General features: G+C 48.4%; 1 protein-coding gene and 1 long non-coding RNA gene across 2 annotated transcripts in view; one reads left to right on the forward strand and one right to left on the reverse strand.

Moving 5' to 3' along the window:
* Nucleotides 1-8,268, reverse strand: part of LOC100678816 — a 27,584-nt gene extending 19,316 nt beyond the window's left edge. The window contains exons 1-2 of the mRNA XM_031924893.2: nucleotides 8,051-8,268; nucleotides 6,178-7,456 (exon numbers count right to left, since the gene is read on the reverse strand). Coding sequence (XP_031780753.1) covers nucleotides 6,178-6,490 — 313 coding nt within the window. The 5' untranslated portion in view covers nucleotides 6,491-7,456; nucleotides 8,051-8,268. The remainder of the gene's footprint in view (nucleotides 1-6,177; nucleotides 7,457-8,050) is intronic.
* LOC103315844 overlaps nucleotides 1-17,215 on the forward strand; it is a 373,598-nt gene that overhangs the window by 16,694 nt on the left and 339,689 nt on the right. The window lies entirely within an intron of this gene.

Raw genomic sequence — 17,215 nt, forward strand, 5'->3', positions numbered from 1 at the left:
GCTCTGCTATATGAGCGCGAGAACTGCGGAGATCTATTCTTAGCTTTTACTACGGCGCCGTATAATTTTACTACGCCCGCGAAAAAATGCTGTTTACGTTTTTTGCCAGCCGTGAAATATCGTTTCGCCTCGAAGCGTGCGCGCGCTCAGTCCAAACAATTTTTTCGCCCGAAACTAACAGCGACGGCTGTTAATTTCGTTCCTTCTATGTATCAGACGCGCGATAGAGTCGCCTGTTTTTCCGCCTTGGGCGCGCACGATTAATTCGACAGGAATTCCTAGGTAAACGAATTTACATTTCAATGGGATACGCGCGTGTGAGTCATAGTGGTCCTCGAGATCATCATCGTCGCGGGCGTAATAGTTGAGTGGACCAACAAAAACGTATCGGTAGTCGCCCACAGCCATCGGCATACAGTGTCCCATAGGAGAGGAAATCTTATAGGAGCGAACCAGTCTAGAAAATCGAGCGGAGATAAAGACGCTGGTAGGACGAGCTCTCGAGCAAGGTCGGCTGCAGCTGCTATCCAGTCGGACAAGCTCGGCTCGGCGCGTCATATAGCTCAGCATCGCAGTCGTTCTCGCGGAGAAAGCGTTGATTAGTTGTAAACGATGCCGTATAGTCGCGCGAAGCTCTATACCATCGGCGAAGGGACAATGTCGCACGCGGCGAATCGACGTCTGTATGGGCCGCGACGTGTGCGAATAAATCGCGATAATTGAACGCTGCGCGCTTCCGCGAGATGGAGTAGAATGGCTTTGGATTGGAGGCTTCTTTGCTCTTGTTTGTCGCTCACCTCTGTAGACTGTATACACAAGCGCTGATGTGAGTTATGGAATATCAATACTCATCTCGCGGGGAGAGAATAAGCCTTGTTTACCAGCAGTCGAGTATTTTTTAATTGCGCTGATTACGGCAGCGTAATTTTACGGCCGCTCGCGCAAGTATAGTCGTAAAGACTTTTTACCGCCGCTCTCGTTCGCCAGGACGTTAAAACAGTTTTTGGATGATTTATCGAACTGTTTGGGAGGGATCACCCACGAACCCGACGATAGCCGGTAATTACAGCTTTGTAAGACGAGGATAATCGATGGAGAGATAAGAAAATCGAAATTTACATTCGAAATTAAGAAAACCCGTTTCTTGAACGCGCTTTTCTATACGGGAGAGGCCTTTTCCAGCCGACGAGAAAGTAATCCCGAGCGTTGAGGTTTACACGACTACTTCGTACGGGAGAGGCATGTTATCGTCGCGGTGAAAACGAATTTTAGAAAATAGCCGTGCTCTCGATTTCATACGGACAATCGGGTCGCGTGTGGCTTCTCTTAAGCGAAGATTCAATTAAAACTCACGCATCTCGGACTTTCGTCACGTTGGATGACCGGATCCATATTAGGCACTCCGAATCGGTTGACGTTCTTACTTAACGATCGTGTTGCAATTTCCACCGAAAAAAAAATCGTTAATCACTCGCGCATGCGTTTCGCGATGTGTCCTCCCTGTCATCGGAATCGATCATTATAAAACCAGTTCGCGGAATAATCGGCCCATCATAAAGCCGCAGATGGAGTCCAATAGGAGACGATGACAAACAGCTTCTTCTCTCCCCTGATTGTCCAGGAATTTCTCAAACTCCCTCGGAACAATAGAGCTGCGGCTTTCCGCGAAGCAGCAGCTTCTCCGAACGGTTAAAGGCGACTCTTGGCAAAAAAAGCCTCCACTCGACCTAGCCATTCCCACAGTAAAATTAACCGACCTACTACTTATATCCTCTCTCGCTTTATATAGCGCCACGACGGCGTTAGTTTAATCGCAGCGTGTACGGTACACATGCACTCAGCTCTTGAAATCGCTATAATTGAATGGTCCAGTGGTTCCAGTTGGATATGGCTCGGCGCGCGTTCATTATCGCTTTGCGCTGATGCACAGACCAGTTCCTCTTTGTCCGCGGGACTACTACTGCTACACTGCTAATGGAGGCGACGTCGCGCGCGACACACACTTGACACCTCGCGCGGAATCCGGAAATGATTGCCGTATACGCAGGCTCGCGTTTATCACTCGCGGGATGAACTACTGCTGTTGCTAATGTCCTACGCAAATACGCGTCGGCTACCGCGGCTTTTGTCCAAAGAGGATGAAAAGGTAATGCAAATTTCAGAGATTCGTCATCGAGTTGCGAGTGGTTGGGGAAAAAGCTGCTGCGGCTATTATAATGTCATAAGGGGACTTGGTGTTTCTCGGGGTGATAATCGAAGTAATGATCACCGAGAGGTAGGTGCTTTGATCTTTTCACGACGACGACGGGAAAAGGAGTTTCCGACCTCTGTGATTGTTTCGATTCTATCGTGGATTTTCTCTCGTGCATTCGACGGATGACAATATCACGTGTTTGTGTGAATTAAATCGAATGAATCGCGTTTACGACACAATTACTCGCGAGCAAGGACTCCGTTCACTTCTTTTGTCGAACTGCGACTCTCCTTGCTATTACAGTACGTATACACATAGACGTATATAATCCATTTCAAACGCTGTATTCGCAGCCGAAGCTATGTCGCTGATTGAGAGGTGACACTCGTCTCGCGTCATTAGCATATATTCAAATTATTAAACTCGCGCGCGCTTTGATTTCGAATTTAGAAACGTCGTCGCGCTATACAGATAAAGATGCGTGGGAGTGCGTTATTAAGTAAGTCCGCAGGAAGCGCGCGCGCCTGTGATTTAATCTCGCTTAAACGAACAGGTCATTCGCGGTCTATTAAATCATAGTCGAGAGAGCCGCGTGTTCGCTTTTCAAAACACGCACATAATTGAGTTTAATACAGCGGTGCCTTTTTTTACACATAAGCGTTTCGTGATCTGTTGCGATTAATCTAATAGCCGTGTGTTGTACGAAAAACGAATTACACGATAAAATCGGCGATCATTAATCGATACATCGTTGCGGGAAGAGCGTGCGAAATTGAATTATATATTTCGCACGCGGGGCGCGTGTCGAAAAATAACATACAACCAGCTCACTTTGACAATTAACTCGTCATCATGCTCCTTGCACGCATATACTTGTAGCGAAAAGCTGTAGTATAGCTACCTCCGCGTATAAAAATCGGTAATGATAATGACACTTTACAGCTGGAAAATAAAGCAGCCTCGCCAATAATAAGCACCGGAAGAACCGACGAGCTCCGGCTCGTTTTCTCTCCCGGATAAAACGATCCCAGGAAATCGATGCTGTTGCGGCGGTGGCGGCGCTACCGCAGAGTGTAATTCATAATCGTCAGAGTATACGACTCGTCTCGCTCGAGGCGCATCATCCTCTCCCGCGGCTGGCAACCGATAATTTCTAATTAGCTAATAACCGAGCGAGACCCGCGTCCGAAAAAAAAGAATCGAAGCTCCTAACTGTGTTCTGTACACACGCACGGGGAAGTTGAAAAAGATAGTCTGTTTACTGCCGCGGCGTCGTTATTACAAATATCTTTTTGTGCCTTGATTCCAAAACCTCTGCTCATCGTTATATTTGCGAATCCATGGAAATCGATTCTTATACGCACATACGCATACGTATTCTAAATATAGCATCGGCTTTAAAATAGCCGGTATTTTTAGAATACCTCGCGCTGATGCTCTCGCAGCTAGATCGAGATACCGGGGATACTTTTCTTGGCCACATCGCCCCGTTATCGGGGATCATGAATTCTGCATTTAATCTCAATGCTCTCGGCGCGCGCGGCGTGAAGTGAAAAACAAAGTCCGGATCTATTTTCGTCCCTACTGCGTGCACCAGAACCAGTCCTACCGCACAGCGGCGCCGTAGAGAAAAATCGGTATGGCTACATTATCCAAGCTCTGCGTTTTTTTCTCTTCGTTGAACCGTCACGTCGTTATTACGCGAGCGAAAAGAAGAAACAGCCCTTCGTGATGATAAGCCGGGAGTCCGGAAAGCGATTATACCAACCAGTGCGATGTTATAATACCATAGCCTCGGAAAAATCGCTCCCGGCCCCGGCGTTGCGTGTTTTTAACGATCGCGTCGTGTGTGACACGGATACCGATCGTGTCGATTGCTGAACACACATTTGTTTGCCGCGCGCGCACGGGGATGTGTCTGTTTGCACTTGCACTTGTTATGTGTAATACTCTTATTTGGAGCGTATTCCACATTTATGTGGAACGCGAAGGTCTTTTTTCGTACCTCTTCTCTGCAGCAGCTCGCGTTTCCCAATAAAATTGCGTTTTAATAGAGGTTTCGTGTCGGGGCAATTTCCTCGGCCTCGCGGGTAATGAACGTTCTTTTTATTACAAGTCAATGACATAATATTATGTACAGGCTCGCGCGCGCGCGCGAGAGAGAGAGAGAGAGAGGCGAAAAATAAATATCCAAGCTTCTCTCTCTCTCTCTCTCGGGCTATTTCCGTAACGCCAAATTGCACAATTACAGCATTGCAGTGCAGTGTCGGGGGGAAGTTGCCGGCTGGACACACTCGTCAGATTTTTCCAGGAATTTAATGGATTGATTATTTATTAATCAGATATGCAAATCGCTTGAGTGTACACATACGCGCTATGCTAATGCAAACTTATTGCCAATAGAAACTTAGATAGTGTTTGCGCTGCGGGTAATTTTCTATCGTCCGTGCGTGTATGTGTATGCAACGTACAAGTTCGATAAATAATCCGGAAAATTAATTCCGCGATTTATTTAACGCCTGTAGTATGCGATCGCTCTCGGTGTAAAATAAAGTTCTCCAAAGCAAACGGACGAATAGATGATAATAGCAGCAACGGCAGCGATGTTATGTAAAATAACGCGTATAGTCTCTCGCGGGGCGGGCTGACGACTTGGGTAAAAACGCCGCGTAATTTATCGTTAATCGATTGAAATAAATGGTTCGGCTCGTCCAGCAATTTCTCGAATAATAGCGGAAATAAATCTCGCGCTCTCCTGTTGAATATTTACGCTGCGGACGGGCTATTACAAATATTATATACCTCGCATGTATAGACTTTTGCAAAGTGCATTCGATGACTCGTTTGAAATGCACTTTCATCGCTCGTCTCTCTCTCTCTCTCTCCCTCGCTCACGGTTTCGTAATACTTTCGCGTCAATATAAATAACAAGACCTTGTAACTCGCCATCATCGTAATTTAAGTTTCTCTTCGCCGTCTCTGTGCGTCTGTCGGAAGTAAAAGTGCAGACGCGAAAAAGTGTCGGCGGGGGATACGCCTCGCGTTTGTGAAAAAAAATTCGTAGAGCCCGCTCGCTTATTAAATCCAAAGCGCGTTGAATTGAGAATGTGTTTAAGTTTCGAAAAATAACAAACGCCGAGCGATCGTATGTAGTTGAAAGTCGGCGTTATTATGTCTTTAACTCTGTGTGTCGCTTGATTATTTTTAATTAGCTGGAACACATGCCCGCCGCGCGCGGACGATTACAGGTTTACAATGCAGCGAATCAGTCCTCTAATTGGCTGCAATTTTCAAATCAGCCACTTTGTTCTCCCATACACACAGAGCGGATTTAGCATACGCGGTTCAATCATCATTTCTAGAGCCAATTGCCGATTCGGAGCAGGCATCCCCCGGCGCGCATTTGCACCCGAATGATTTCTCGTATAAACGTTCGAACGACACGCACATAGCATGCGAGGATCACAATTCGGCATAAAGCATGATAATATCTTGATCAACGTCCGCATAAGATTATATTACCAGGCGGGCACGAAGCTCGTTTCATTGCGCAGCGCCGCAGCAGCCCAGAACGATCGTTCCACTGTTTTACCTTATCTCTCTCCTAATCTCTCGGACCTGAAGTATGAGTCGCAATCGCAATTAGGAATTATAATGGTCCTTTCTTAGGAAAGAACGCAAGTGCTGCGTAGACGCGAGGAAATAATACATATACTAGACTGCGAAGTGGATCGAAAAAATCCGCCATTACTTTCACCTCTCTCGCGCCCGATACGGCGAAAAAAAAGCCGCGCCGCAGTGTGTGTGTGTGTGTACCAGTGCGTACATGATGAAAGACTCTAATGCGCGCGTACGCACTCTGCAATTTCCTTTTACTCCGCCGCGGCCGCGCGCGTATGAAGGTGTGTATGAGGCGGAGAGAGAGAGAGAGAGAGAGAGAGAGAGAGAGAGAGAGAGAGAGAGAGAAAGAAAAGTCGACTTACCGGGATATCCCTCGGGAATGACGATCTCCGGGCCCACCTTGACGTCGTGGCGGTATCGGTGCATGAGGAGGGTCGCGGTGACCCTGAGCGAGCGCTGCTGCTGCTTGTAGAGCAGTACCGGTCGGCCGGCGCTACCCTCGAGGCGGACGACCCTCGGCAGGGAGAATCTGTCGAGGAAGTCGCGCAGAGGCATGTAGCCGCCGGAGGAATTGGAATTACCCTCGGCCGTGGCCTCCCGCGACGACGGCAGCGACTTGGGCAGCGAAGGCATTTCCCCGCTCGACATCGTGGAGAACTCGCCGTTTGATGACATCTTTCCCCGACTACCGATCGCTACCGGTTCTCTGTCCACTGCTGCAAAGGGTATGGTGAACGCTCGAGAAGAAGAGGATTACGCAGCCGATTTCTCAGCTTTCAAGCGCTGCTGCTGCTGCTGCTACTCTGGATACATACAACGGCGGCGGCGGCGGCGGCGGCGGCACTTTCTTCAATTATGTCACTCGGCACTGTCGCTTTCTGGCCCGACGACTGCGCCGTGCCATGACTGCGCAGCTGCCGGCCGCTGTCACGCCTCATGAGATCGGGCCGGATTCACTGTGCGAGCGATCGGCGGCTCGTGTCGTCGGGAGTAAGCACACGCACAAATACACGGACACACTCGGTGCTGGACTTAGATCCTCGTTGCTGGGCCGCAACGGTAAGCAGCAACCGGGCGCGTCATTACCGATCTCGCGCGAGCGAGAGAGAAGAAACGACGACGAGTCGAGCGGATCGTGCGGTTACACTGCGGCGCGATCGAAATCGAGAGTCGCTCGTTGTTGTTACACTTTCGACTTGTTTATTCGTGCATCCGGAGAGCTAGCCTAGCTCGTCCTCGCTTCCGTCGACGCTTCACTGCTCGATTTCTCTGTCACTGAGCGGCTCCCGCGTATATACCGATCGATCGGTCGCACTCGATATCCGCCAGGGGAGAATGCACTTAGTCCCTCTCCCTTCTCTCTGTGTACTCCTGTCTCTTTCTTTCTGCGGATGCCCCGCGGCGATTATGATTTACCGGCGACTCTCCTACCGATCTCTCGCTTGCGCGCGCGCGCGCGAGCGCTCGGCCGAGCGTATCGAGATCCTCTTCTCCCTCCCTCGATTTATATTCTCTCCCCCGTCGTCATTGCGCCGAGATCTCGCCCTCGCTTGTTCGCTATTTGCTCGGCTCGCTCATTTTCATACGACGGCCAGCATTTCTTCTCTTTCTCTCGAGGCGATCGTTGGCAGCGATGTGCGGCTGTAATGAGAAAAATGTCACTTTCAGAGATGCAGGGTATTATACCTACGACATAGGAATTTACGCCGCGAGAGAGGCTTTTTGATGCGGGCGCAGGAATGCGTCGCTCGGGGAAATCGTTTAGATATCGGAGCTATGTCGATTAGCGTTAAATTCAGCGGTTAGCAGTAGCATCCGATGATTGATAACGCATTCCTCTGCCGCTTTACCGATACTCAACCCCATTCATCTCGCGCCCGTGTGTGTGTATACTAAGGAGATATTATTCACGATTATATACGGTTATATGGAGCCAAATACGATGCACGCGGGATGTGTATAACCGATGAAAACGCGGTGTCCGTTAGATCTAGTTCTGCAAATCCTCCGGCACGGTCATTACTGTGACCAAGAAAAAGAAGAGGAGGAAGAAGTTACATCCTTATATATACCGATATATGCGTTTTATTGCGCTACGATCCTGATTACACATGATTATCCGACTCTGATCGCTCGCTCTCTTGGCTCGAAACGATCTCCTGCGCTCTTCCCGGTACGCGCATACGAGTGTAGTATAATTATCAATCGGTGTATACTGTCGTCCCGGGAACAAACCTCAGCGCAGCTCCCCGAACGAAAAGCGTCTCCTCAGCTCGCCTCGCACAGAGTATAACGTAGCAATATGTATATATGTACAGTCGCACGGACACACAAGATAGAGAACCAGTCCCTCGAGTAGGTATAGCGCACACTCTGCAGCGCAGCTCGTGCAGGACTGGCAGCCAGTCGCGCTGGTAATCGAGCGCTGCTCCGCCGCGGTGTATACCTCCACCATACCTCTCTCCCCACCGCTGTATCTCGGCGGGGCAGAGAGTCCTCTATCCTGGCAAGAGTCCCTCTCTCCTCTACACCTTCTCGAACGACTCGCGAGCTTACGCGCACGCAGCTGCGCTATACGACGACGACTGCGAGAGATGCAGGATTTTCACGCGCAGGGAGAGGCTCTCGATCCGACCCACGTGCTTATATGTTCCGCCGGTATGCGTATATGATAGTAGTACCATGTGTGTGGATATGTATACGCCAGAGAGAAAGAGAGAGAGAGAGAGAGAGAGAGAGAGAGAGAGAGAGAGAGAGAGAGAGAGAGAGAGAGAGGATTATCCAGGCGCTTGTAGCGTGTGTGTGTGAGCGCGTCTCTTATTCAATAAGATTCCATTGTCTGTCCCGCGGGGAAGAGCACAGCTCTCCGGTACATGCTTCGCGTATGTTATGAGAAAAAATTGCACAACCTGATAAACCTGCGCACGAGCTCGCTTTTCATTCCAGCCGCGCGATGTTTTTTACCACGGCTCTCTCTACCTTTTTTCCCCTCTTTCTCTCTCCGGATTCCTTGCGCTGCAGTGTGCACTTGCGCGCGCCGTTCTTTTTTCGGACGATCGGCGCGCATACCGAGGGTTTGTAATCGATATACGCTGTTGGAAAATTTTTTCGCGCGCGTACGGGTCATTGGCATCTCGACGTGGATGATGACAAATATTTAATAACACATTCCCGCCACGAGGCGCGCGCGAGCGCGGACTTCCATTGTGCGAGCTGCGGGGGAGGAAAGGCGCGCGTTTTGCATATGTACGCGCGACTCGTGTGTGCATGCAGCGGTGGAGAGGCTTTGTCGGTTTCTTTTTAAAATGTTTTGACGTCTCTGTTTTCCTTTTTTTAAGTAGGTGTATTATCGCTCGTGTTTAGAATCCGCGATCGTTTGCCTAATGATCGGTTCGAGAGAGCTGATTTCTGAATAATACATAAGCTCGCTGCACTCGTTCTATTATCGTCTCTCGGGCCATTGTCTGCGTCTGCGCGAGTGGTTTATGAGAAAAAAAAATGTACATGTGTATAGAAGAACTGCTCAGGAAATGTACGATTTCGACGGTAAACATCGAGTGCCTTTTAATGAACTTCTCCAGCCGGGTTTCGTAACACCAGTAGTAGTATACAGTAGTTTGGGAAGTGGGACGCGTTCTTAATTCGATAAAAGCGCGGGTAACGCGTCGAAATTTGAAAACCGAAAGTGCGACGAAGAAGTTTCTGGATCTTGGGTGTGTGAGGATTTTTCTCCCATGGAACATTCGCAAAGAGGGGGGAGAGAGAGAGATAGAGAGAGAGAGAGAGAGAGAGAGAGAGAGAGAGAGAGAGAGAGAGAGAGAGAGAGAGAGAGAGAGAGAGACATACGACCTTTACAAAATACGTAAACGCGCGCGCCTGCTTATTACGATAATATTTGTAATTAGACTCATTTTTCGAGCTTGAGCAAGAGAGCACACGGCGTGATTTTCTCAGATAAATTAATTTCACAAGCGAGCCGCGTGTATTATTTAGTGTGATTCAATGATTCATTGTGTCAAGGAAAAATCGCGCATATGAGAAAAAAAAAACAACTGTAACAAGAAATTTTGAATCATATTGTTCCCCAAAATACTGCGATGCGTATTTTCTCATAGAAGAGCGCAGTCCGAATCCTTGAGTTTTTTTCTTAAAAATTTACATGTCAAAGGGTACATTACAGCGCTGCGTTTGCAAACAAACAACGCCAGGTGTCTTTCCGAGATTTAACGGCCTGTGTGAGCGTTTCAGCATAGTTACAGCCCATAGGATTATAAATATGCAATATTGATTACACCAGTAAATATATGCTTATACAATTACGCAGCCGTTGCCCAACGCCCCGTTGTTCGCGCGCAGTGTTCCAATGTCACTTACGGCGCGTTTTTACAATGCAGCGCTATAGCTTCTCTGTGTGTCTTATTGCGCTACACCTGACTCATAGCGACCCATTATATTTCTCGCGCGCGATTTCTTATATCATTAAAAGCGCATTTCGCGCGTAATAACGATAACGGCGGCAAGAAACCCTTTTCCAAAACTACGCGCGCTAGGTCCAATTTTCGCGAAAAGCAAGCGCTCATCAGCGTAGTCGCTCCCTTATAATAATCGTTTCAGGAGAAACGTTAATCACGCATTATCGTCGATGCCGTTAGACAGCTCTCGCTCGAGCTCTATAAAGAAAGAGGCGCAGGTATATAAAGAAACATCGCGCACAGGAAGTACGTACGTACGCGCGTGCGCGTATGGGAAACGGGAACGACCTTGAATTTTTTCCTCGCTCTCGTAGGCTGGCTTCTCTTTTTTTTCGACGTGTATATAGCGAACTTCCTTTTATAATACACACAGCGCGAGAGAACGTTGCAACAGCAGCGTAGAGTCGTCGAGGATTACGATAAATCTCGCAGAGGCGCGAAGCAGTCACGTCGCGCGCGCGAGGATCTCTGGCCCCTTTAACGCGCTGATTATAATTTCGGCCTTTCGCAAGGACTACTTGTGGCTTGTGTCGTTTTTTCTTGCTTTTCGTTGTTCTCTATACCGTCTGTAGGGCGAGAAAAAGTCGCCGACGTTTCTTGGGCGGAGGTTGCTGGAGGACGCAAAGTCGGTCTTCTGCACGTGGTTTTTGTTTTCTGCGAGAGCCCAGGGATTTAGATTTACGACGCGACTGTCTGGCTCTCTTCAGCTGCTTTTTTTTCGAGGCGTGGAAGGTTGCCGGACTTTTTTCGCCAGAGAGAGAGAGAGAGAGAGAGAGAGAGAGAGAGAGAGAGAGAGAGAGAGAGAGAGAGAGAAGGCTGATGGGCTTTCGGGTTGGATGCGTGTATAATGTTCGCGGACGCGGTTTTTGCGATTGACATTTCCTCGCAAATGTACTATAATATGCGTTATCTAGCTCAAGAGTTCACGGAGCGAAAAAAGTGAAAGCATCGAGGATAAGTGTCGCGTCATCGCGCGCGGATCGGAACCAATTGGAAAAACCGTCGTGTGTCCCTCTTCACAACTAAGCAATTGCACAACTTCATCTCCGGAGCGGCGCATAAAAATAATTGAGCGAAGCGCGCGGGTTAAAAATCCGGAAAAAAGTGAGGCACCCACGACAAAAGAATACTCATTAAGTATACGCTTTGCTGGGCTTTTGTGCAGCAGCAGCGGCAGCAGGCTACTGAGTCATAATTATAAACCGTTTTACGAGGCATCTTCAAATTGGAATTCACCAGCCGACCTTCGGCTATCCGCTACACACGCGGAATGACGTATCCTAAACATCAACAACTGTTATAATGACATACTTTTTTCTCTCTCTTCCTTCACTCAGCGCTTTCAGAGAGATGCGCGTGTGCAGCGTGTCATTTATACTCTCCTTTTATTTTCTAACGAGCCAATCATTTTTTACGGCCTAAGCGACTGGTATCATACTGTAATATTTTTGTCTTCTCCTCTATCAACGCGAGATATTTTACTATTACAGAATAATTAACCAGCAGCATAGAGATATAGTCGAGCAAACAAACCGAAGCGCAATAAACGAGCATCCGAAACATCGCGATCGATCCGCGCAAAAAGAAAAAGCGTCGGCGGCGTTTCGCAGGAAAGAAAATTCCTCCGCATGGACGCACGCGAGCTTCGCACTATACTGCCATTGCACAACTGCGCTCTCTCGATAGCAATTATTCGATCCCCGTTAATTCCACGTTCGCGCGCGCGCGCGCGCGAGAGAGAGAAAGAAATAGAGCGAAGCAGGAAACTTTCGAGCGCGTGGAGAGGAAGTGTACGGCGGCGGCTGCGGTGTGCTGATGGAAGAAACGCGGAGAGAGAATCAATATAGAAAATAGAGCCAGAGAGAGGCTTCCCACGGTACGGAGCAGCCTTGGCAAGGACGATAAGGTATATAGCGGGGGAGTCGTCGTTTCGGATATGCAAAGGACTCGTGGGTGTGGCGACGACGACGATGCGGTTATGCTGCAGTGGAAAAAATGAGGGGGTATACGCTGCCGCAGGATGATAGCTATGAAATCGCGGAGAGCAGGAAGAGGGAGCTGCAGCTATTTTATTTTTACTCTTCGATTTCTCGACGTTGTTGCGTATTGTAATAAGCGCGCGATGATGCGGATTCCTCGTTAATAATCGTTGCGTGCGCGCGCGCGATGTACCGTAATTTAGATATACTGTTCGCTCTTCGATCCGGTCAGTGATTTACGAGGTGTATCGCGGAATCGATTTTATGCGCCGAAAATTCGCTCTCGCTTTCTAATCACCGCGTGAAACGCCGGGAGACGTTCCGATCGTTTTACACTCGCTTTTTTTTTCATCGTTCCGAATAAGACTGTAAATATTCCTATAACGCTTTTATTTCCTCTATACACACAGCCCGAGGCATTTCCATCTTATGCAAGTATTATTATGTCTCCAGGCTGGCCCCCATCAAGACAAAAGCGTAACGCAAACGAGCCGCCGACATCAATCACGACTACTTACTTCCCATCCGCTCTCGCGCTCGCTCACCGAAAAAAGCTGTGTCGGTTCTCGCGCAATAACCACGAAAAGAGGTAAAAAAAAAAAAAAAATAGGAACGCACCTAATATCGCCGCTCGAAAGTTTTCCAGCCGCAACTTTCCTCCTGGCGCGAGCGCGAAAAGGAGCGAAGCGTGCGATATCAGCCGATACGTCAACTCGCGCAATTCTCATCCGTTACGAAATCCGGGGGTATATACGCGCTGCAGCTGGGAACTTTGTCGTAGACTCACTCGTTATCCGTGTCGACATCTCTGTGCGAGAGTTGGCTCGTCTCTGATGCAACTCGAGTACACGCGTGTGTGCGTGAAGAGAGCAGTTGAATTTTCAGCTGCTGCTCTTGTTTTCGTCGTTACAGTTGCCTGGCTGTATTGTAGGAGCGGCGCGTGCGCTGGGAGCTGACGATTGGAAGGGATATTTTAACGGAACATTGATTTTCGCGGCTGTTAGACATGGAAATCGGTCTAACGTTCGCGAGTGGCAGCTATAGCTGCGATGGCATTCGTTCTTTATGAAAGTGAAAATAGCCGCAGCGAGGGATATCTGATTGGCTTGATCTTCGAGCTCGGACCTCGTTGTGATGGAATACCTTGAATTTCGTTTACCGTTGCGCGGATTTACCTCGCAGCTAGAGATCGGCTTTGTTTATTTTCTATTCCGCGCTCTGTGTGCCAGCTCGTGTTTGCAGATAGAGTAGATCAGGAGGAGCGATGAGGCTGACGCGTGCGCGCGGTTTATTGGCATGAATAACAGTGGTATAAAGCCGATGATGAACGACTGGATGGTGTACAAATTAAAGCGATCGGTATAATGCGATATAATCAAGTAGTTGGAGTCGTAACAATCGGTGCTTACACGGCCGCTGAAAATCGAGCTGTATGTGAGTAAAAGTCAATTAGGTATAGCAGAACGGAGATTTAATGGTGGCCTGACGCAACGAATTAAACGTAAGTGGCTTCATTCGGTGCATTGTTTTAGCGAACTAATGGGCGTAATAAAATATACTCGACAAAAAATCAATGATCCCTTCGAAATCCCTCTAAAGAGAAGAAAAAACGCATCCGAAAGTGTCACGCGCTGACCATCATCCCCATCATCATCATCATCATCGTCGTCGTCGTCGTCCTCATCACCGAGCGAACTCAGACAGCAGGAGCAGACGTGATCCGAATAGAGGTGCAATCGGCACTTTAGCCTGACGCTAATGAGGCTCGCTAATGCAAGCGTGCGCTGTAGTACGGCCTGGCTCCTCTCTCGGTAATTGGTTAGTTACCGCACTCTCCTCGGCTCCTGTTGCTACCACTGCCTATACCCCCACACACACACACACACACGTATACACAGCCGAGTCGCGATACAAATATCGCGAGCGTACCAGCCCGAGTTCTAATTGGCGAGAGAGAGAGAGAGAGAGAGAGAGAGAGAGAGAGAGAGAGAGAGAGAGAGAGAGAGAGAGCCTTTTCTGGAGCGACGATACCTATACTAGTACTTCTGGCTATGCTTAACATAAGTAGTCGGTTGCGTTTAAGTACTTTATTTATAGAACGATGCGAACCGAACTCTGGATCCAGATTCGCAAACGGATGTGTGTAGCAGCGATTGTTCGATTACGCGTTAATCAGCCGATTCGGTATTTGCTGCAGCTGCACACGATAGCGGATAGATAAGCCGGGTGTATAGTTACGCCCGTTGCGGAAAATATATCCGGCGGTTATTTTTTCGTTTTCCCTCGGCCGTTCGATGCTAATTGGGGAAAGTGAAAAGGATTATGAGCGTCTGGCGGAAACTCGCTCGCGCTTTACAATCAAACCGACATCGAAAGTGCGATCGGGAATCGAATACTGCGTTATCACCGCAAACGAGAGTCGTTTTTCTCGGATTCCCCTGAGCTTCGACCAGGCGTGAATAACAATTCCTATTTGCCACGATTGTTCATCGGAGCGTGATTTATATTTTTCTTCTCAGTCGCTCCTAGCTCAAAATCCCTCTACCTACAGCAGAACACAAGCCGTCTCTTCTTCTCCTCCTCTGTTCCGTCACTGCCTTCGTTTTCTCGCACCTTCGTCCTTTCTCTCTCTGCTGTCGTTCCTCCCTTTTGCTCGCTTTGTTTTTTCTTCCTTCTCGGCTTTTGTTTGTCATGTCGTTCCGCCGCGCCGCGGAGAGTCTCTCTTTTTTGTCGTTCGGCGCGCGTCTTTGCTCTTAAACTATAGCCGAGATAGGAATATATGGGAGGAGGCTGCCGAGGAGAGAGAGAGAGAGAGAGAGAGAGAGAGATAAAGCGATGCACACGTCGGCTGTACTTAAAGGAATAACGAACAAGTAGGCGAAGTCGTGAGCGCGCGAGCGGACGGCATTGGCAGGTGCCGCTCCACCCAGAGAGGTCAGGGATTTTTTTTTTTTGCTCGAGCTGGGTTAGATATCGACTTTTAAGACAGATCGGGCACGCTAAAAATGCTAATCGCGCTCTCTTACGAGTCGATAACAGTTCTCTCGGTGAGGGACCGTTTTGTGTGGATGTGAAATTTGCATTTCAATTGAAACTCGCGAACGGTTCAACGAGAGTAATCGATATACTTGTATTGGGAAATACTTTATCGCGATGTAAGTATAAGCTCGAGCGTTTGAATTTTTCCGATAAACCGCGGCATGAGTCAGTCGCATTGATTGCGTTACACGGCAACCTTGAGAGAAAAAATGGCGAGCTATGCGTGTATCCTTTTAAATTCCCCGCCTCGGAATTTCGAGCGTTATTTCCCCGCGACTAAATACGCGCGCGAGTTTCATAGAATTATTTCGTTATTTTATAAGCGACCGCGGGGGATTTTTGGTATCACAAACGAGTCGATGATTCACTTCGCGAAGGACTTGCTACTTGCCACGCTCGAATGAATTTATTTCCCGCCGATATATCCGAGAATATAACGCGCAGGGGAGATGCGAACTCGGTAATCAGTTAGCAGGAAAAACTTTCACCTCTTGCGCGCGGAAATCGAATGGTAACGCACACCTCGTCGATAATACACGCGCCGTGGGTTTTTATGAATGATTTAATGATTCGCCGAGTCATTGTGTATAACCGGCGTAGGTTTTATTGGCTGATTTTACAGTATAATTTTTCGGCTCTCTGCGCCCCGGAAAAGAAACGCGCGACCTATGAAGCCGTTTTCACTCGTCCGAGGAATATCGCGCGCGTTATTTTCACTTCTTTTGCATTATTCAACCGTGTATAGTGACTTTTGTTTATCGGAACGAGGTTAGCGCCCGGATAAATGGTTTTCCATTCAAATTTCTTTTCCTCCGATGTATGCACCGCAACGAATTTATATACATATCGGAAGTAGTAAGCCTCATTAGAACTCGTTACACCAGCCACGTGATCGATTTCAGTCGCGATATGAAAAATAATTTTTATCGCGAAAGCCGCCGGTTACTCGCTCTCTCGCTGCTAGGAAACAAGCAAGCGCTATCTGGAAATGATAAACTCGTACGATTTCAATTTAAATGCTCTGCTCGCAATAATTATGTTGTTCGAAGGGTGTTACTCCCGTATCTCAGTATTAATTTAGAAACGTCAGCCGAGAAAGAGAGCTGCACTGCCTCGTCGCGCGGCGACGCTATCTCGCGGGCAGAATCTCTCTCTCTCTCTCTCTCTCTCTCTCTCTCTCTCTCTCTCTCTCTCTCTCTCTCCACGCGAAAACCAGTTTCCAGAGAGCAGCAGTGCGCGCGAATGTATATAAGCAAATTCGCGAGAGCCGTTTTGGAAAATAATTTCAAAAATAATTATAATCCCGGGCGAAAACCGCAGCGCGTGTGGTGTAACGCCGGAGCGAGCGTAAGGTCGCTATATCCGTCGCATACTTTCCTCTCGCGCGCGAGTAGCGAGCGTAATTGCCGGCGTACTTTTTATCGTCGCGCGGTTCCAGATCTTATTGTTGTCGCTTTATCTCTCTTCGCAGCAGTCTGTAGCTTTTATAGGCGCAAAGCCGGGGCCCGAGGCGGCTCGCGCTCTTCCCATTTTTCTGATGGGGGTAATAATTAGCAGCGAGCGCGTTGTGGAATTGACGTCGAGGCGTTAAAAGTGCTCGTGATATATATATATATATATATATATATATATATATATATACGCTCGTAAATATACAGCGTAACCTTGCCTTATGACATCTTTGCGAGCGCGGATTTTTGCCCGCGCGGAGAGAGTTTTTCAAGAGGGAGATGCGTCCGGAGAAATTATTGCTCTGCAGCTCAATGCGGGAGGATGAATTAACACGTCATATTTTTTCGCGCAGTGCGCAATTCGTTCGGTTATTAGGAAAAGTGGAAAGTGCAGAATCACGCCTCAAGGAGCCACGAGTGTATACGTATACTCACGACGCCGTCGCGAGTGCATTGTTC

This window comes from Nasonia vitripennis, chromosome 2, assembly GCF_009193385.2.
Source record: "Nasonia vitripennis strain AsymCx chromosome 2, Nvit_psr_1.1, whole genome shotgun sequence".
Taxonomy (NCBI): Eukaryota; Metazoa; Arthropoda; class Insecta; order Hymenoptera; family Pteromalidae; genus Nasonia; species Nasonia vitripennis.